Here is a 20,771-nt window from a genome sequence, read left to right on the forward strand (position 1 = left end):
CCCCCCATGTGTTTTTTAAACATTGGTAATTTTCGTATTTATTGAAGGCTGCATTCCGCCACCAAAGACGCTTGTAGCAGCTGGACAAAATTGGTCATCTGTTTTTATTCTATAACCTCACTTCCAAAAGCAGATGAGAAATTGGTTCAGAAGCTTGATTAAAAAGAAATTGAAACCAACAATAGACACTTGATTGTATTTTTGGTATCAGTTGCATGCAGTTCCCAATTCATTCATGTCCTGCACACATTTTTAGATTAATCATCTATGGGTATAGTCTCTCACTTCCTGTGTGTAGCTCCCGTAAATGTTAATGTGGGCATTGGAAGGGAAATATGCCCCTTATAAAAGAACATCTGTTTATATTTATTTCCATGCCTACACATTTGCTAGCAGGAGTATCTCTGGTTGCAGACGTAAAAGCCATATTCTTTTTTTTTTTTTCATTCTTTCCTTGAGAAAAGGTTTCATCACCTCATAGGTGATGAAAAATGTTAACTAAATTCAGGTCAAAAGGAAAGTCATATGTCAGATATATGCATCTCTGAGCAAACAAGAAAGGACTGTTAATGAATTTTAAAATATACAAAACCCACTTAGGGATTTCAGTATCTTGAAAAATAGCCATGACTTTTAGTCATTGCTTCATAATTAATTAGGTAACTGGAAAAACAATAAGAAAACAAAATACAGCATTTCCTCAGCTACACATGGATAGGATATTGATACATTACCACAAATCATTCATTAGTAGTGATGGATGCCACCCATTTTTCCAGTTTAGCAGCTAAGTAAGACCAGATGGTTTATAACACCATAATGAGAACATCTCATGGATTTAAAGAATTTCTTTAACTTTCTTGTTGTTAGGTGCTTGATTACTTACTAGTACATAAGCCTGACATCCAGATTCTGAGTTGGATGCTATTCATACAATTCATACTGGTGTGCCAATAAATAAGTTTCAGAACTCTTTCTGCAGTTTCATTTGCTTTGGTTGTTTTACAAAGGTCTAACAAAGGTTGTTTAACATAGTGGGTGGTGTGGGATGGATCAGGAAGAAGATGCTTAGATCTTCCTTGACTAACCAGCATTAAAATAAATTGTCCTCAGGTCCACACAACTGACAGTACTGCAACAGGAGCAGATTGTGCTCAGAATGTATTTTTAAATTAAGACAATTACATCCTATTGGCCAACTAGATATGTTATAAAAAATAAGAGATTTTGTTTATTAGATTGCTAGTTTCACTAAGAATAAAAACAGATCTAATATCTCATTCAATCCAACCAGCGATATATTATAAATGAGCTTAAAACCATTGTTTCAGATTCTCCTGTTCTCTGAGGAAATACTCTGATTTAATTTTCTTGATGAAACAACCCAGAACAGATAGGATATGCTTATTAAGTGATCCACCAGCCTGCTAGCTAGTATGTCTCCTCTAATCAGTTCTGGTTGTGAAACCCTGACAAGAATTTCTGAACTTTTACTCTGAAAACATTATGGCTTCAATTCTCTGCTCCATCTGAGCTGCACTTGAATGGAATGTAGAAGGTTCAGCATCCTGATTTATAGGCCTCCCGCCCTAGCACAGGTTAAGGCCAAGAGACAGGTCTAATGCACCAAGTGGAGAAACAAGCATGCGGGAACACTTTCCCACGCCACACCTTCTGACCTTTAATGGGGCAAGATCACTGAAGGCAGAATAGCTTCTGTTACCCTTCTGTTAGTCAAAAGCTTTCCAATGCAAAGAGAATTCTCTCTCATCTGGGTCTGGCTGGTTACATGGGTGAGAGAATGTACTTCTTCCTGCCCCCTACCTAGATTTCATGAAATACTAAAATATTTCCTATCATGATGGCAAAATGTTATATTTGCTCTCTACCTGTATAACTTAATGGTCCCTTAGTAGAAGTCATCTCTGTTGGATACCCAACAGGGGTTTTTGAATGAGGAAGAATATGATTTGTGGAATGACATTTGTATGCATGAGAAACCAGAGATATTAAGTTCCGAAGATGCCTTGAATTAAGTTTCTTGTCCATATGTTGTTCAATGCCAAGCATACTGGTACCTAGTAACTAATATAACTCTTATTTGTTGGCTAATTGAAGAGTAGTGACCTGTTATATTTACCATATTTACTTGAATATAAGACGAGCCACCCCACCACCCCCTGCAATTCAGCATGGAGGGGAAAGGCTGCTTGTCTTATATTGGCATGTGAAACAGGGGAAAGAGTGGGCAGCTGCTGCAGACTTGATTGGCCCTGAGCCTGGGTAGGGGCCAGAGTCAGATCCACAGAAGTTTCCTGCCCCTGCTTTCCTTCTGCAGCTTCCTACCCTTGCCTACCACCATCCCTCCCCCTTCCTGTCAGGCGCAGCTCAGCTCAGGCTGGGGCTGGGGTATCTCCCAGGTGCATGGAAGCTCCCTCCCCCTGCTGCAAAACTGCTGGAAGGCCAGACAGGAGCTGAGCTTCCACATGCTGTGCCCGGGGATGGAGCACCCTGAGCAACATCTGACAGTAAAGAGTGGGCGGGGGGAGAGAGGCAGAGACTGGAAGGGACTTTGGAGGAAAAGGCAGAGACTAGGGGGAGTGGGAAGAGGGGCAGAGGCTGTGGGGAGCTGAGAGTGGGAGGATGCAGGTGGCTGGGGGGCATGGGACAAGAAGGCTACAGGGGGAAGAAGCGGGCAGGGCAGAGGCAAGGGGACCACCTGATCCTACCTGTCAGCCACTGCTTTCCCTGCTATAGCAGTGGGGCACGGTAGGTTTTAAGATACCCCTCCACTATTTATATTTGACTTAGAAAATGTATAAATTTCCTATACATGGAACCAATTACTGGGGGAGTTGGCTTATATCCGAGGTTGTCTTGTATTTGAATAAATGTGGTATATGTCCTTATGTGTTCCTACTTCCCTGTGCATTCCAGTGAGGACTGAATCTTTTGAATCTTGTTCTACATCAGCCTGCTGAAATGACAGCTTCCTATCCTGTTAATTTTTTTCCCTTTTGCTATATATTAAGGTGTTTTAAATTAAATTTTTTGGGATAAAAATCTTGATTTATATTATGCTCATTCCCTTTGCATCATTGACTGTCTCATTTTTTTTAACTGCTCAAAGGCATTGGGATTTTTGCAGCCTTTGTGAAAGAAGTTAATTTCTTTGTAGCCAGCTGACCTTGATGAAAGATATCTGATAAAGACCTAATTGCACTGCTGGTCATAGGGCTTGGGGCATTCTTGTAAGCACAGTCTGGCATCTGCTTAGGAATGGATGGGACAAACCAGCCCTAGTGTCAGCAGGTATATAACTCCATTGAAGTAAGCAGAGTCGGGCCTGCTTGCACAAAGGTCACATTGGCCAGTCTGAATATTTGAATGACTGTGTTAGTTACATTCTTGTCACTGCAGTAGTCCTATCTCAATAAGCAGTCTATATCCACAGCTCAGTGTTGTGCTCCTGAAAGCACTACGGAATAGTAGTGTAATGTTAGACTTCACTGGCTGAGCATTAACAGCGTGGGTGGTAGAGTTTCCACGTCAAAATATTTGCTTTGGAGCACAAATGACCGCCTTTGATCTAAATTCTGTAATTGGCAAAGGTTACAAAAAGTGTTGGACAAAGACAACAACTACATTAAAGTTAACAGAGTGAGGGGTAATAACATTCTTATTAAGATCACAGGTAAATATGTCAGGAAAAGTACACTGCATTAGCAGTATGCTGCCAGTATTTTAACAAAGAGCTCCTACAAAAATGCTCTCCTTCTGTGTGTGATAAACTCCTTGTTCCCGGAATGCATGTATATGCCCGTGAGCCTCACTCCTTTCTTTCCTCACTGTGGAGAGAGGAGGAGCAAGGAAAAGGGGGATCCATTAGTTTGTTTTCTTACTGGCAATAATTTTTATTGCATTAAGCACAATGAAGAAAGGAGACAGCCGCCCTGTGAATACCAACCCATATAAAATAAGCATCCTAGGAGGGTTTACACTTTAAAAAAAATACAGTGGGTCAGACCTTCAGGTACAATAAAATAGCACAGCTCCATTGACGCTGGGGTAGCAGAGCAGATTTACATGAGCTGAGAGCCTGGCCCATTACACACTTGGATCAGAAAGCACAGTGTTCAAGCTGTATCCATTTAAAAAGTCAGGGCAGGTGGGAGAAGGAAACCCCTGTGTGATCCTATTGAGGTATCCATCCCACAATTTTTTTAAAGCAGTTTTACCCTGGGTATAATGTGGACCAGTCAATAAGCAATACATGACTAAACATATAAATAATATACAAATAATCCCAATAAAGAGTGTTATTACCCCAACTCTGAAAATGATAATGCTGTTATTGTCTTTGTCCAATACTATTTTTTAAGGGTTAGAGTGGATACGATACTATCTTCCAGAAGTAGTTTTCCATCAGAGGCAAGGAAGTCATCCCAATTTTCTCTTCACTTTTTAACAATGTGCTCCAGGAGTCCTGAGATGCTTACATACAGTGCAGCGTACATGAGCTCTGTGCTGGTCTCCCAAATGGTCAAGCAGTCAAGAGGAAATTGTTTGTGTGAATTCATATAGACCTTATGCTCACACAGTAAGCCTTATAAGTGAATTTTCATAGGCATTATTTTTATTCCATTTATTTTTTACTTAAATCACCCTGAAATCTGGACTTGTCATTTGCAGTCTGGAAATTTTTAACAGTTTGAATAAAATGAAAACACGCAAAACTGAAGATGTTATTGTCGTCCTCGTCTTCACCAAAAGCAGCAACCTCAACATACTTTTTGGTTCACACCTCCGTCATCCTACCTACATTGAGATCTAACACATTATTTCTACATAACATAGCTAAAATACAGCCTTTTCTGTCCATCCACACAGCTAAATTCTTGTCCAGGCTCTCATAATTGCATTCCTTCGTTCCTACAGCATCCTTTTCTCTGGGCTTGACAAACAACTCTGCCCTGCTGATATCCTCATCCATAATGCTGCTGCAAAGATCACTTACTATACCATGTCATCCCTCTCTGCATTCCTCTGTCATATCAAACTTAAGCTGCTTAGTGTTCACTTTGAAGGTCCTTCATAGCCTACCCTCATTCTAGTGATCATCTTGCATTCAATATAAGAGGTTGATTCTTGCCTCTGCTTGTTATATTTTTGAACAAGAACATCAGATACTGCTGTGGGATACAAATACAGTAATTCAAGGGGGAAAAGCCCCATTTTTTCCTAGTATGCTACTGCAGAGCCAAGGGTCAGAGTGCAGCCCAGTGTGTTTATATATTACCGTTACTATTTCAGAAAGCCAAACCTCCTGTTAAATCTGATGGTTCATTTACATGATGTAGTGGAAATGTTTTACGCTATAACACTTAGACTTTGCCTAGGACTTTTTGTGTGACAGTCTAGAGCCTATTCTGACCCATGTATATGTACACAGCAGATCAAATTTTGCTCTCTTCTGTTTTCATCCACCACCCATTGAAATAATTTTTTTGCATTTATGCATCTAGCAACTGAATTTTCCTATATTGTTTTTCCAACAAATTTAAAAAGTACTTTTCAGTCTTGAAGGTCGCAAACTTCAAAGAATTCCTTTTTTTAATATGACTTATAGTAATAAATTGCATATATTGGGAAAATGTACTTTCTCTCTGAGTTTCGTGCCTTTCTGAAATTGTGTTGTCTTTTATTTTCACAGACTTTGGCTTGAGCAACTGTGCAGGTATCTTGGGTTACTCCGATCCATTCAGTACACAGTGTGGCAGCCCAGCGTATGCAGCCCCAGAACTTCTTGCAAGAAAAAAATATGGTCCCAAAATAGATGTTTGGTCCATGTGAGTCATTTAGCTTGTATTACCTCGTCTGTATTTTTGCCACTGTTCAAATCGGAGACAGTATTAAAGTGTTTAGTTACTGTGAACAATCACAGTCTTTAGGAGCAGTATAACTGATTGAATTATGTATGCAGACATCTAGATTAGAAGACAGATTTGGCGTTTTATAAAATTATCATCATCATCAAGTTCATGGCATGTGCCAGTACAAGTATGGAACATGGCAGGCCAGAAGTGGACCAGATGTTCACAGAGAAGGAACCTTTTGGATAATACTTGCTGCCCATCTGAGCAGTTTTTTGAATGAATGAGATGGTTTCATAGGCGACTAGTAGGGGGTGCACATGTCCCCTCTGAAGGGGCTGGTGCCCCCCCCGATGGCCAACACTGGTGGTGTTGGTAGGGCTGGTGCCTGCCCTGACAGGGCCGCCACCATCAGCGGCTTCTGCGGGCTCCTCCCCAGATTCGGGAGGCACCAGTCACTCATGGATGGTTTACTTCATTTCCAGCATTCTTAAGGACTAATACTAATATTAATATTGTGGTAAGAACTTATCAAACAAACAGGAAAATATGGTTCTGGCATTATTTAAAGTGCAGTCTATTCACCCCAAAGAATCCCCAGACTCTTCAACTAAATCCCATGTATTATGTAGTCCACACAGGTATTGAAACTGTCCAGCTCATAACACAGAGAGCATAAGGGGCAAAAGGGATGAACCATTGTTTGTATAAGTAATGTGAGATTTTGAGTATCAGTATAGTATAAGCAAAAGGCTCTCAGGCTTCAAGTGGTGAAGGTAAGTAAGATGTATTGGAGGTAATATGTAAATCTGGAGTAGAAAGGTGCAGCCTGCACTGGTTTAATTGTCCTCCTCTTTTTCAATACATGGACTCTTGCTGCTTCTGGGGAGAACTGAACTGAGGTAGTGCACTTGGGAGAAAGAAGAGGTAGAGAAAGTAAAATAAAAGTGAATGTTAAAAAAAACAATGTGATCCTGAGAACTGAAAGTCAGGAACTCTAGAATTCTCATCCTTTCTTTGCTACTGGGGCCAGCAACTTAATGTGGTTTATCCCCATTTTACACATGGGGAAATAAGACTTACATGCCTGATTGGGGGGTGTTGTAAGATGAAGCACACTGAAAATGTAAAGACCTACATTAATATTACCTTTGCTATTGCCCATAGATGATACATAACTGTAATAAATAATGGAATGTATATCTTTAAACAGAGGTGTAACGTGATCACAAGTGTAACACTGTTGACTTCAGCACACCAGGCAATAATTTGATCCAGTGAACTTCTCTGTTTATGTGGATGAGAATGGCTGTATCCAATAGTACCTTTTTATAGCTTTCCATGTTACAGCCCGATTGACAGCCTGTGCTCTGAGAAGATCCATAGCTAAGTTATCATAGAGCTGCTTAATCTCTCACTGCTGCAGAAGGTCATCTGTCCACATCAAGGATGAGTTTTCCAGGTCTGGCGAATGCAGGAGCTTTCACTGCAGCTGGAATGCAGAAAAACAGAGTGCTGCCATCCTCTGAAACCCCTCAACTTCCAGCCTTTGCTTTTGCTGAACATACTATTGCTATATGTATGACATATAGCTATATATATTAAATATGGATTTAGTTTCTATACAGTGCATGAGTGTCTGCATTTATAGCAGAATGGGAAGATAAATTCTCGAAGAGAATTCCATTTAAAATCCTTTTAAAAGAGAGAGGAATTAGTCTTAGCCTAGTTTTCATTGCTCAACTGGCTGGTTTGGGAGTGTTTGGACCAAGAATTGCTCTGAGAAATGTACTGATATAGAGCCTGTTGAAGCCAGTGGAAGTTTTGGGGGCAGGATCTCCCATTAACATCAATAAATATTTGTCACACAGAGCAGCAATGAATTCAAGCCTCTAGTTGTTACAGGAAGCAACCCACAAGTTCAGAGGGCTCTAGAGCAATTAAAGTCGGTCTCTCTCTTACAGTTATTCATCATTACAGTGAAAGTATTGTAATTTAACTATATTTCTGCATTCCTTTCCTTGTTTCCTATGGGAATCATTTGCCTACTTTTTTCTCCTCTGCTTCTCTTTACAGTGGAGTGAATATGTATGCAATGTTGACCGGGACCTTACCATTTACTGTGGAGCCATTCAGTCTGAGAGCTTTATACCAGAAAATGGTGGACAAAGAAATGAATCCCTTCCCTACCCAACTCTCCACAGGTAGTCAATACAACATCCTCAAACCTATTCAGATTCAGTCAGCTGGAATCATTACATTTAACTCTGGACTTAGGAACTTTGCACCAACATAGCAAGTTAACTGTGAAAGAATGTGGAGTGTTTGTTTTTACTTTGGTTAATGTAAGATCTGCATGTTCCACAGTAATATATATTTTTTTCCCTCTGCTTTTTTGGAGCATATGTTGGAGGACAGTGTTGTAATGAATCTGTTCATGATGTAACAACATAAATTTATGGAGTTGCTTTATCCTTCCTAGAGTATTTGGTCAATTTTCCAGTTTCAACTGATTTCACTTAGATTCCAGAATTATCGTTATTGACATGATTATTTCTTATTTCATTATTGCTATTATTGTTATTTAATGCAGTCTTGTCATTCAGCAAAAGTATTGCTTATGAACTTCAGTATAGCTTGTATCAGTCTTTGTCATAAGCACTGTTTTACCTAGTCTTTATTTCTCTGTCCACAATTTGAAGTTGACCAATGTTCTCCAAGCAAGCTTATCTGGAGAGACAGTTGTATTTTTTTCTGCACCCTTTGCTGAGCTCCACACTTAAATGAGTATGTGTGGAGAAATATTTTCTATTTATATTTTGCTACCTTTTACATTTTGTTGAATGTCCCCTCATTCATGGCCTGTCAGATTCATAGGACAGAAGTTGTCACGACCTTTCTTTTATCAGTCATTTTACATGCTTTGATCAATTCCTACCCACATTTGCTAGTAGAGAGACAAGGTGGAAGGCGGCTGAACTTTGATCAGCTGTCAGTATGGGACTGTCATGGTGGGAGGATCAACTCTGTGTCAAGGCTTAGGATCGAAGTCTGGATTTTGGAGGGACGTGGGTGAGGACACTGAGGGGGATTAATGCTGAATTTTCACCAGTAGTTAGCTGTGTTAGTCTGAAGTCTGGCAGGGCAGGGTGACACCTTAGAGACTAACTGGTTCAGAGAAGAATAAGCTTTTTTAGGCAACAGCTTACTTTACTAGCTAATGAAATAGGCTGCTGCCTACAACAGTTTATGGCTCTCTAAACCAGTTATTTTCTAAGGTACCGCCTTGCCTTGCCTTCTGCCAGAATTCTCACTGGGTAACTGGCATGGTATTGTAGTGGGAGCATCCTGATTGTATATCAGTTGCTGTTGGAAAGGTAGAGGAGGCAGATGGGAGTGTGTAACCGTGGGATCTCTGCAGGCTATTGGAGGGATTACTGTGCTAGAAAATGGCCCACAACCAGGAAGGCAGTAGCTAAGGACCTACTCACTTGCATCAGCTAGCATTCTAGTTGGAAAGACATTGCAAGGGCTTCTCCTTTTGCAATTAAAATTATATATGTACAGGGGAGAAAATGATGTTTTGGCAACTACTCAGGAGAAGCAGCCTGAGTGTAGAAATCGCTTCTCGGCCTCTTGAAGGCTCAGATCGAGCGAAAACATTTATTCTTCATAGGTGTGTGAGAACTGCAGACAGAAGAGAGCACCCTGGAGGTACACACAAGCCACAAGCCTCTCCTGTTCTTTGTGCATTTTCCATAGTGAAGCAGCAGGTGCTTGCATCAGAAAGCCAGTGATGCAGTTTGGATGACTTGGTGATTTGGGATGAATTTCTCTGAGTAAACCTCAGTGATCTGCATTATGTAGGGAACCAGTTTTAGAGGGTGATAATGGTCCCTTCAGGTCTTCAGTTTATGAATGGGCATAACTTGAACAATTTATTATATTTAAAGAGGTTGTTGTGCTTGCTTCTGCATAATTGCAGTGGTAGGAACGTTCAGGATGCACACTTGTAGACAAGAAGATGTTCATTTGAAAATAACAGAGCTCCAGTCATTCTCAACAGAAACTGCAAAGGTACCTATCCCCTTTGCACACATTTGCAGTGTGCTTGACAGAGCCCTGAGAATCCCCCTGATTACTGCAGGTTTGTCAAAGTGATAAACATCATGGCTACTATTTAGTATCATATCCCTTCCAGGTACACCTTCCAGGCCCTGAATCCCAGCCTCCATTCTTCTAGCTTAGAAGTACTCAATAGGTTCCCTATCAGTGTTGCTCCTTGTTCATTCAGTATCCTCATGAGGCACTCTTCTTTTGCCAGCAGTTCATGTTCCAGTGCTTTATGAGTGAGCTGGGATGTTGTAAGCCTCAGTCTGTGTTTGATACAATTAGAGTGTTTGGTATTTCCATTTTGGAGACCTCCCAGAAAGATTCAGTTACACTAACTTGCCATCTTTATATTCTAGCACATATCCTAGCGCTCCACTGAGTGATTGTAAGTAATATTATATTAACTACTTCATGCTGTACTGGACTAGGGTGCCAAATCCTGATCCTCTTGAAGTTAATAGCAAAGTTAATTCAGCAGGGCCATGTTTTGGCACAGAAACCATACCAGTCCAGCACTCAGAAAGGTCTTTGCCAAGGCAGAGCTGTTTCATACTGTGTATTTCCTAGTGTAGTTGGCCCTGAGGGTTGTTTGGTTTGGCCATGGGAGTATTTCTCTCTGATAAACTGTTTGAACCATAGTAATTTCTTCGGAAGAATTCTTCACATTTTCATGTGCACAGATGCTCTTTATGTGATAAGTTTAATTTATTTATAAGGAGACTATAGATGTACACAATGGCCACTTACACACACAAGACTTTGTCTGAGCAATATGTAGCAGGAAGAAAAGCTCTTATTTTAATTAGATTCATTTTACTGTTTCCTCCGTTATTGAATTTCATTTTGACAATCAGATTTGTCTCAGAACTACATCTTTGTGTACTGTGTAAGTTCTCTAACATAAAGCTCTGGAGTATGGGTATCAAGCTTGACCAGCCCCCTTGGCTGGATCTAGGCTGTGGCTACACGTGTGCTAGATCCAAACTGTGTGTGTCCTCATGGGCTGGATCTGGACTTACTAGCAGCATGCAGCTGTTGATCATCTCCCCTCAAACCCCGCCAGTACACATCTTCAGTAGGGTACTGTACCTGGGAATTTCGCCTGGCCCCTCCAGGAGCCCTATGGGCTGAATGAAATGGCTTCACAGTCCAGATGTGGCCCACTAACCCTGTCTTTGACCCCTGCCCTATAACAACTATAACATTTGTTTTATTTGGTGGAAGCTACTATAGTTACATTGAACTCACAGACAAAAAAAATTAATGGAGCAGACTTAAATATGTTAACCTTCATCCACTGTATATAAAGGTGTGTGGCAAAGAGTGTAAACTGAGATTTAAGATGACATTTGTTCTCTCACCACTATTAGGCCTTCAGTTAGTAGACAAGAGCTGTTCTTCTTGCCAAAGTGTTGTTTTGCTAACTTTTAAAGTAAAAATAATTTTTTCTTCAACTGTGGAAGAGTTTTGGGGTGGGTTTTTTTTTGTGATAAATTTGGAAATCAGAGGAGAAATTGCTGAAGATTGCCTTTAATTGTGCAGTATGTATTGTAACAACGCAGGATTTCATAAATGCAAAACTTTTACATCAAACAAGCAGCCATTCTTATCTCCCTAATCAATCTTTGATGCACAGGTTAAAACATTTGATAAGCATAAAGCACCCAAAGCAACCATATAGCAGCAGTGGCATACAATTTAGGGTTGGTATACGCCCTTTCTACTTAGAAGCCTTATTTCATTAAAGCTCTTACCCAAGACAGCTGTCCTATGAAAAGGGTTGTTAGATGAAAAGAGTTCCAGTATTAATGAGGTTGGCTGTAGCCTACACACATTCCTGGTTTCTCACTTTACCTCTCCTGCATCTCAGCTAGTTTCCTCTGGGAACAGACAGTTGAAGTACAGACTGTAGGAATACTTCCAAAAGGATTTTAATCTGTAGCTTCAGTTTCTACAACTTTACGGGTTTTCCTTTCTCTGTTTGTTAGAGTTTATGTCACAAAATCCTTTTATAGCTAATAGCCCAAAATTCACTGACATTTTACCTTTCAATCAATACATTCCAGTGACTGTATTTGCAAAACCTGTCAAACAGTACCTCCAGGGTGTATGAGTGCATATGCCAATGGCATATGCCATTAAACAAACCCTATGAAGCAGAAAATGAGGTAGTACAGTTTATGAGGCCTGAGAAATTGAGAATTAAAATTCCAGAAAAGTGTAATTTCATCCAATGACACATATACTTAATACAGTTTGAAGGAGAGATTTTTATGAGGTGGGTTTAACCTGTGATTCCATGCATGAAATGTTTCAGGTGGTCAGACTTATAAACGGCAACTCTGTATAATTTCAGCAGGTGCACACTCACACTTGGCATTCTCTAAACAATAGAAAACAAATGATCTTTGACTATTGCAGGGAAAATCAAAACAGGGACATTTTTATATTCCAGAGTGAAAATTGCTTTGTTCCTGTTTCTTTACTCAGGTTGGGAAGTGGTTAACATTTAGAGAGAGATGCAATTTCTAATAATACTGGTATTGTATAATTGTCAAAAGAAAAAACTTTATTCCAGAATTATACCAGAAAGAAAATTCAGTCAAGTACAGGGCAGGGATTAATCTGATTGGCACTGTCCTTAATTTCATCCTAGATGAAGTCCCTACTTTTGATTATATAAAGAAGAAAGGGCTGGATAATTCCTCAAGGTTTTTATAAACTGAGCTAGTTGCCTCATTATAAGCCAAGTGCGGATCAAGAAGAGGATGTAGCTGTTTTCTTTGCGTCTGACTTCAGATAGAGCTGGCATCCCTCTCAAAAAATCAATTAATTGGTTTCATGTTTGCATTTGGGTATGACTCATGTTAATTTTGATCTCGTATGCTCTTATGGCTTGAATCCAACTTCAGTGATAAACTATCACCCCCACCACCACCCTATGCAAATCATCAGAAGGTGCCAGGTGCTCTTACTAACCAGATTTGAATGTCTGGGTTCTAGAGGCCAAAGTGGAGAGAGGGAAAAGAGAGCTTGTCTCTGGAATGTTTCTCCCAATCCAAGTCTATTAATTTTTACAATACTGCTCAAATGTCATCACCTTAGCCTTTTTCCCAGAAAGAAGATCCCAGAGGGGGGTGGGAGGTTTTATGGGGAATTTAGCTCCTCTAGAGATTTTTATTTTCAGTGACAGGGTGCATCTACACGTGCCATTAAGGCAGATGCTGTGCCCAGGACGACAGCAGTCCTGGGTTGACAGGGGGCCTAGGAGTTAGTCCTCGGCTCTGGGAAGCAGCATCGGGTGGTGGAGGGGCTGGCTGGGGAACAAGAGCTCCTTAGCATGTGGAGTCCCATGGCTAGGCAGCAGGAAGGAGTCCAGTCCCCTGCTGCCTGGGCTGAGTGGGTTCAGTGTACTCCCAGATCAGCTTTATAAGTGCGTTTAGTCGCAGTTATTTTTGCCGCTGTAAGATAGTACTGTCCCAACAGTACTATCTTACAGTGGTGAAGATTAGTTTGCTGAGGTCTAATAGTACCGCACGTGTAGACTATGATGCTTTACATTGCAGGAAATTAGTTTACTGTGCAGTTAAGTGCATATTAGATGCACTCAGGATTGTGCATGTTTGTAACTGTCCTCAGAACTTGTTGCTTGGGTACATGTTATTTGAGAGGAAAAGGTAAAGGGCAAAAGCCAGAATTAAAGAACAATAGATTTGTTGTTCCTAGCAAGAAAGAATACTTTGTTCAAGAGATGTGACTTGGGAAGCTGCAGAATACTTCATGGAACTGCCATAATATCAGCTTCCAAAACAGTCATGGACTCCGGTCTTTTCATATTACTATAGTATTGTTGTATGAAAATGTATCAATCTCATGAGAGGTTTAAATTAAAATAGCATAGGTAAATCCGTGATTTGGGAAGATAGAAACCTCAAACCGAATTCATGCCTAGCCGACCTGGTAATGATATAATCATAATTTTCTCTCTATTTCAAATGTAAATTGCTTGGCACACGGACCTTCTGAGATGAGCGAGCTTGAGGGAAAAATGATCTGTACATAAAGGAAAGGACAGGCTAACGATACTCTTGTAAATGATTGCTTTGTTCGTTAATATTTATGACTTTTTCTACTTGTTACATCACAGACTGCTGAATTAAACCCGTTGCTTTCTTTATGTGGCCACAGGTGCAAAAAAAACAAGAGGCCTGTCATTTGTGCTGGTGAAGGCTAAGACTTTTGGAATAGCTTAAAAAGGATATGCTGTAGTTAGGGACCTACCAAATTCAGGGTGACTGCCCCCCCAATTTCATGGGCAGAAAGAATGCAGGGCTGTGTAGCCATTTCGTAGGTGGAACATGGTGGCCCCTCCATGCCTCTGACCAAGGGGCCCCAGTGGTCATGCCTCTTGCTGCTGATTGGCTGTGAGAGCTGCCTGTCAGGTGGTCCCACCCCTCACCGCGGATTGGTGGAGAGGGGTGGGGCCCATGCAGCCCATCAGCAGTGGGGGGCAGGGATGACAGCTATCTTGCCAGCAGCCTTTCCAGTGGGCAGACTACCCTCCCCACTTCCCTGCCATGGTGGGCTGCAGCACCCTGAGGACTGTTGGTTTCCTTTGGGAACATGAAGGAAAAATGTTTTCTTTTAACCAAACTGCTCAAAATCAGTTTCCATGTTTAAAATGTAACCCTGGGCATGACACTACACATGCCCTCACCTGAATAGTGGGATCCTGGGGTACCCAGTAGCCACTAGCCCTGCCCAGCCCCCCGGAAAGCTGCTGCAATGCCCCCAAGCAGAGAGCCTGCCCTTTAAAATCAAGCACCCTCGCAGACAAGTCTCAAAATATTTACAAGATTTAATTATTTACAACATAACAAACAACCATTAAATAAACACATTGATATACCAACTAATCAAGAACTAATACCAACCCTCAAGAACTTATGTACACAGTCTCTCATTTGCACACTGTGTACTGGGGATCCTGTGTGTACTGCCCCTAGCGGGGTGTCTCAGGGAGCAGGACTGTCTGTGTCCCTGCACATGGGCTGTGGATGCTTCCTGGTGCTGGTGTCTGTCTCCATGCTCCTGGGGTCTCTGGGCATCAGGCGGCGGCTCCTCCTCTGCAGCCCCTGCAAGACAGCCTTCCCCTGCCTCTGACCCCCTTTCCCGGCTCTGCTGTGAGCAGTGTCTGAGCTGCAGGCTGTAGCAACTCTCCTGTCCCACACAGCCTTACAGCCCCAGCTAATGAAGCCCCACCCTGGGCTTTGCCTGCCCCTGGAGCTCCTCACCCATCAAGGAAAGCAGGGCAGACTCCAGCAGTGGTGACGGCATGGTCCAGAGTGGGGAGTGAAAGCAGTGCATCACGGCTCTGCCCCAGCTCCAGACCATGCTGTCACTGCTGCAAAATCCCACCCCCAGTCCTAGAGCAGCTTCTCGCCCAGCCGTGCACCCTTCCAGCACTCCTTGGGCAGCTTTCCACGGAAACCCTGGCTCTGCATAGTCAGGGCCCTGCTCCTCCTAAGATCTCTATGGAAACTGGCCACAGTGATGTGGGCAAAGGCAGCTGGGAAATGGAGTCCACCGTGGGCCAAATTCAGCCTGCAGGCTAGGCTTTTCCTGCCCCGGACCTAGGAGCACAGAATAGTTAGCAGAGGGAGTGGATGAGTCGTAATGAACCTTAACACCATTGTCTGCATTAAGTCCATTACTTTTGGTGTCCAGTAAAGTGATGATTTTTTTTGTTCTCGGGCCTGTCTTCTAAAGATATTGCGTAGATTGCCCTTGAGAACAAGGACTGGGAAGTCAGAGATGGAGCAGCTGTTTTGTGAAACATATTCCCATTGGTGACTGGTTGATTCTATCCTTTACCATTGTTCTGTGAGAGTTTATTCTGGAGCATAGAGATTGAAAATCTGAGTATTGTACATGGCCTTATAGGTGTGAGATATTAGTGAATAAATTAGTGACATCTCTGGTGACAAGGATCTCTCTTCTTTGGGAGATGATTATGTTGTGGATTTTGTTGAACAAATTTGTATGTTATAGAAAACTTGCTCTGAGTGGTGAGCAGTTGGATAATAGTTTCTGTGAACTGTGATGGATCTTTAGTGAGGGCACCACAGCTAGATATGATGGGTCTGCCAGGATTTCCTTGTTTGTATATGTTGGGGAGTATGTAAAATGTTCCTGGAGTGGGAGAATAGAGGAATATTTAGTGCAGTTTTTCTCAGTTCTGCCAGCACACTTGTTATTACAGTTTCTCCCAGGCAGTTTGCTATAGAAATACGTTGTACAGAAAAGTCTCCTGATTAGATTTATTTTATTTTTTATTTTTGTTTTTTACTTAACAATCAGATCCTGGGTGTGCTTCAGGATCTTCCTAGTCTAAAATAGTATTATGTGACCGTGGTCAGGCCTGACTGTAATTTACAACGAATGGCCACTCACCATGTTACTTTCTTTCTGAAAGTATGATAGGTTACTGAACTTTGAACCAAACAACAGATACTTTTCCTAGTCTCCGTTTTAACTCTATAAAAAACTGTTTACTTTACTTATGGATTAGCTCCTTATCAGTATTTTTACTCAGTCACTAGAGCATACCGTAAAGAAAAAGTTGCTTGGTAACCTATGTTTCGTGAGATACTTACCATGGTAGCCTGCTACTAAGTTAAGTTGTAAAGTGTATGACAGAGCTGTTGTTTTTTCTTAATGTCTTCACAGCGGCCATAAACTTCCTGCGATCTCTGCTAGAGCCAGATCCTGCAAAGAGACCAAACATTCATCAAGCTTTAGGCAATCGTTGGCTTAATGAGAATTACCCTGGGAAAGCACCGCCTAATGTCACGTATCCAAACAGGTACTATGATAAATAGAGGACTTTGTCAAACCAGAGAGTTCTTGTGAGCATGAGAACAAATTGAAATAATAAGGGCACAATCTTCTTACCCTGTCTCACATGGCATAGTCCTGTTGAACAATCTAGGATTACTCAAGTTAGTAAAGACATTTTATGTAAGTAAAGGTTTGCAGAATTGGGTATTAAGTAAATGCAAGATATTATCAAATAAAGAAAACGTCTTACTATGAAGGTCTATTGTACCATCCTAAGCTACCAAATTGTATGCTTTGCTATTGCATGCTTTGCTTTTGCATGAAGCAAGACTTCAAAAGATGTTGGCTTTGCAGCTCTCAGAGCTGATGCATGTACCACATAGTACATCAGTCTTGGGCAATTCCTTGTTTTCTCAAGCAGCAATGTTATTGTGTGATGTTAGCACTAATAGATGTGGTCCAAGCTGAATGAGCTGGCTTTAAAGACCATTAATCTTGACTATCTGAATAAAAACCAGAAACCCATGACTGTTTCCAGATGGATAACGAGGACCTAATAGCCAATGTGTATGCATCCCTCAAAAAAAAAAAGTGGCAGTCTTGCCAGAGGTAGGGCACGAATAGGATGAGTCATTAGCTCAGCATTACTGCCCTGAATTTAGGAGTAGTGGAGTTAATTTGCATAGCATGCTTTGAAACAAAAAAACTCTCACAAAGGATCCATGGTGCACTGGACTGTACTAGAGTATGGTACACATGAACATTTTGTGTTAAGGAAAGGGAAAACAAGTGTAAACTGAATGAGTCATTAAGCTAATGAAATCACTGTCATAATGAGTCTAATCAATCTACTCAACATGGCATCTGTTAAGCAAATGTAACTATAACTGGGAACTGTGTGGGTAACTCATTTCTCTCACTGTTCTTGTTTTATCCAAAGAAAAATAAAATGGCTTGAAATAAATCTGATTTGAAAATTCTTTTGCATTAGTAGGCACCCTCATGTTTATTATTTAGATTTGGAAACTTGTGTTGCTTTTTGTTAAATTGTGTTGTTTGAGTTCATTTGAGTTTGTTCAGTAGCGTAACGGATTGTATGTGTAATTAGTTAGGTGGTTTGTAAAGACACTTGGAATCTGTTAGAGAAAACAGAAGTGCAATGTCTTTTATTTACCGAGTACCTATTAATCATTAATCATTCCATCCTGAAAGCAAGCAAACCACATGTAAGAACTAATGAAATCTGGGGTCCTGAACTATAGGGAGCGGTCTATGTGCCTCTGTTGGAAAATAAGTGCTTTTCATACCTCTTTATGGGAAATATGTTTTTTAAGGAAATACCAGTGTAAAACTTTGTCTTTTTTTTTTGTCTTTTTTTAAATCACCTTTACAATAAATATTCTCTGGAGACCATTTGACATGCCTCTCTAAAATATGCAGGACAACTGTCACCAGAATATTGTGACTCAGAATAGTGCTTCAGCTAATGAAGTAGCAAGAGATAAAAGCCATATGGATTCTTGCCCTTCTCACTTTTGATGATAGTGCTTCTCTGCTTTTTATTAGCCCATGCACCAAACCTGACTTATCTAAAAGTTGTTATACCATGGCCTGTGCAGCAAAATCCTTTTGAGTAATTTTAAGGTTGTATTCAGCCTTCATTTACATCAATGTACATCAGGAGTAACACCACTGAAACCAATTTTCATAGATTTTCTCCAGTTTTTGTCAGTTTGTAATTGAACAGAATAAACTTCCTGATTCTCAGAAAACTACCACTTAACGCCCATGACATTTCTCTCTTACTATATTTATACAATTTACAAAAAAACCGTAAACCTCTACTCCTGAGTACCCCTTTATTGGTACCACTAAATGCTGCTAACTCAGGGAGCTAGTAGGGGCAGAGAGAAGTGGAAATAATACAGAGAATTAAATTAAAGCGCTCTAATTAAAGCACCCCCTCCACTCCCAGAGCACATGTATACATGCCCCACAGCAGAAATACCTTGTGCCTGTTCACGTTTTAAAAAGACTCAATCTCTATCTACAAAATGAATATTAATGAGCACACTGAATAAAGGAAACATTTGACTAGTCAGGGTTACCCAGGCAAGATTTCGAGTACCATTTAAAATCCTGCTCTGTTCATCCTGGTATGAGGTACATGTATTCCCATGTATAAGAGATGTACAAAGTATCACTTCGGGAGGGAGGTGGGAAAAGTGATGTTGCACCTATTAAAACTATAAGTCAGGTTTTAGAAAAACTCAGAACTCAGCAGCTTCCATTAAGGCATCTAGATAAGTGGCGAACAAAGAATATCCTTTAAAAAAAAATCAATCCTTTTGACAGCAGTGGGAATTGTTGGGTGTTATGCACATCTGGAATCTGGCCAGTTCACTTAGCTGTCCAAAGGTGAGCTGAGCTCTTTGGAAAAATCTGTCTTAAAAATGCATGGTAAATGCATAGTTATTATAGTACCAGGCTTTTCCTTTCCATGTTTCAAGTGAGAATTCTGCTTGAGAGCACACATGCATGTGCACACATACACAGACACACACACACACGATATATAGATGGAACCTATATTTGTACAGTGCTTTCCATCCTGAAGCACTTCTACCAACTTTATGAACTGCTGTGGAAATTTTGCATCTCACCCACTTGTTACTAAATGCACCTTTTACTAAGTTGAAACACTTTTTAGTGCAAGGAGCAACACTGCAACAGTTGATAGTAACACATGAAAAATAGTATAATATCTAACTGAAAGAACAGCATCATTTTAGTAAGCAGAAAAAAAATAGGTACCTGAGTAAGATTTGAGCTTTTTCCCTACAAAAGCAGCCAGGGGACCTGGAACTATTCCAGTAGTGAGGAACTTGACATTTTTATGTTTTAATTAAACTGTGACATGCCCAGCACCACAGTACCGCTTAACCCCATGCTGGGGCATTCTTTGGCACTTGACTAAGAAGGAAGAATGCCATCCCTTTAATTATCCACCACATTTGTGGCAGCTCCTGCTATCCTATGGCAGTCTGTCACCTGAAGTACTAACCAGACCTAACCTTTTGTTTATTTGTCAGATCTGGAGGAGTCATCTGAGTATAAAAAAGCTCCTCAGGTTACAGGTATTCTGACTTTAAAGTATCAAATGCTATATGTCAGCAGCTAAATAATTCCTTGCTGCTCCTTTTTTCCTAGAGAGCTATCTTTAAAAATATATAAAGTGAGTCATACAGATGTATAACATCATTTTAGATATCTAATGCCTACTCTGCAGGTATCCTTATTACTAACAAGCCTCCTAATGCCTCATCAGGAGGACAGTAAGAATAAATTGTTCCATCTCTCTCTGTTTAGAATTCACCTAGAGGATCTCAGCCAAAGTGTGCTGCTCCACATGACAGAAAAGCTTGGCTACAAGAACAGTGATATTATCAACACTGTGCTCTCCAATAGGGCATGCCACACGCTTGCCATCTATTTCCTCCTTAATAAGAAGCTAGAGCGCTATTTGACAAGCCTTCGAGTAAGTATTGCATGATGTTGAATTTTGAATCCAAAAAAATAATGCTGAAACGTATAGAAATGTTACCATTCCCTGGCATTCCATTCTGTGACTTTAACTTGGTGATGTGCAGCCACAGCTCTAAACACTATTTCAGATAAAAACTCCCAAGCTGAAGAAATAATGAGTTTCAGGTCTCAAGTACATGGCTTCAAAATTTGGAGAATGGACACCCCGACAAAACTGTTCCTTAGAGCCGACAAGACATTGCCATGTACGGCTTTATTTTTGTCTTAGAGCTGTATCAGACTTGAAGTGCTTTGACATAATTCCACTGTTGTAAAGAAACAGCGTGTAATATAATGTGATTTGAGGAGAGTTGGGGACAGTTTAATAGCCACTGCTTTTTTTTTATTTGTTTTGAAAAT

The 20,771-nt window shown here is 40.7% G+C and overlaps 1 protein-coding gene across 1 annotated transcript in view; it reads left to right on the top strand.

Annotated features, from left to right (window-relative positions):
* HUNK (hormonally up-regulated Neu-associated kinase) overlaps positions 1-20,771 on the top strand; it is an 80,031-nt gene that overhangs the window by 43,967 nt on the left and 15,293 nt on the right. Inside the window, exons 4-7 of the mRNA XM_019528822.1 lie at positions 5,714-5,849; positions 7,950-8,077; positions 16,716-16,851; positions 20,196-20,364. Coding sequence (XP_019384367.1) covers positions 5,714-5,849; positions 7,950-8,077; positions 16,716-16,851; positions 20,196-20,364 — 569 coding nt within the window. The remainder of the gene's footprint in view (positions 1-5,713; positions 5,850-7,949; positions 8,078-16,715; positions 16,852-20,195; positions 20,365-20,771) is intronic.

This window comes from Crocodylus porosus, unplaced genomic scaffold, assembly GCF_001723895.1.
Source record: "Crocodylus porosus isolate Cpor-Errol unplaced genomic scaffold, CroPor_comp1, whole genome shotgun sequence".
In the NCBI taxonomy this organism is placed as follows: Eukaryota; Metazoa; Chordata; order Crocodylia; family Crocodylidae; genus Crocodylus; species Crocodylus porosus.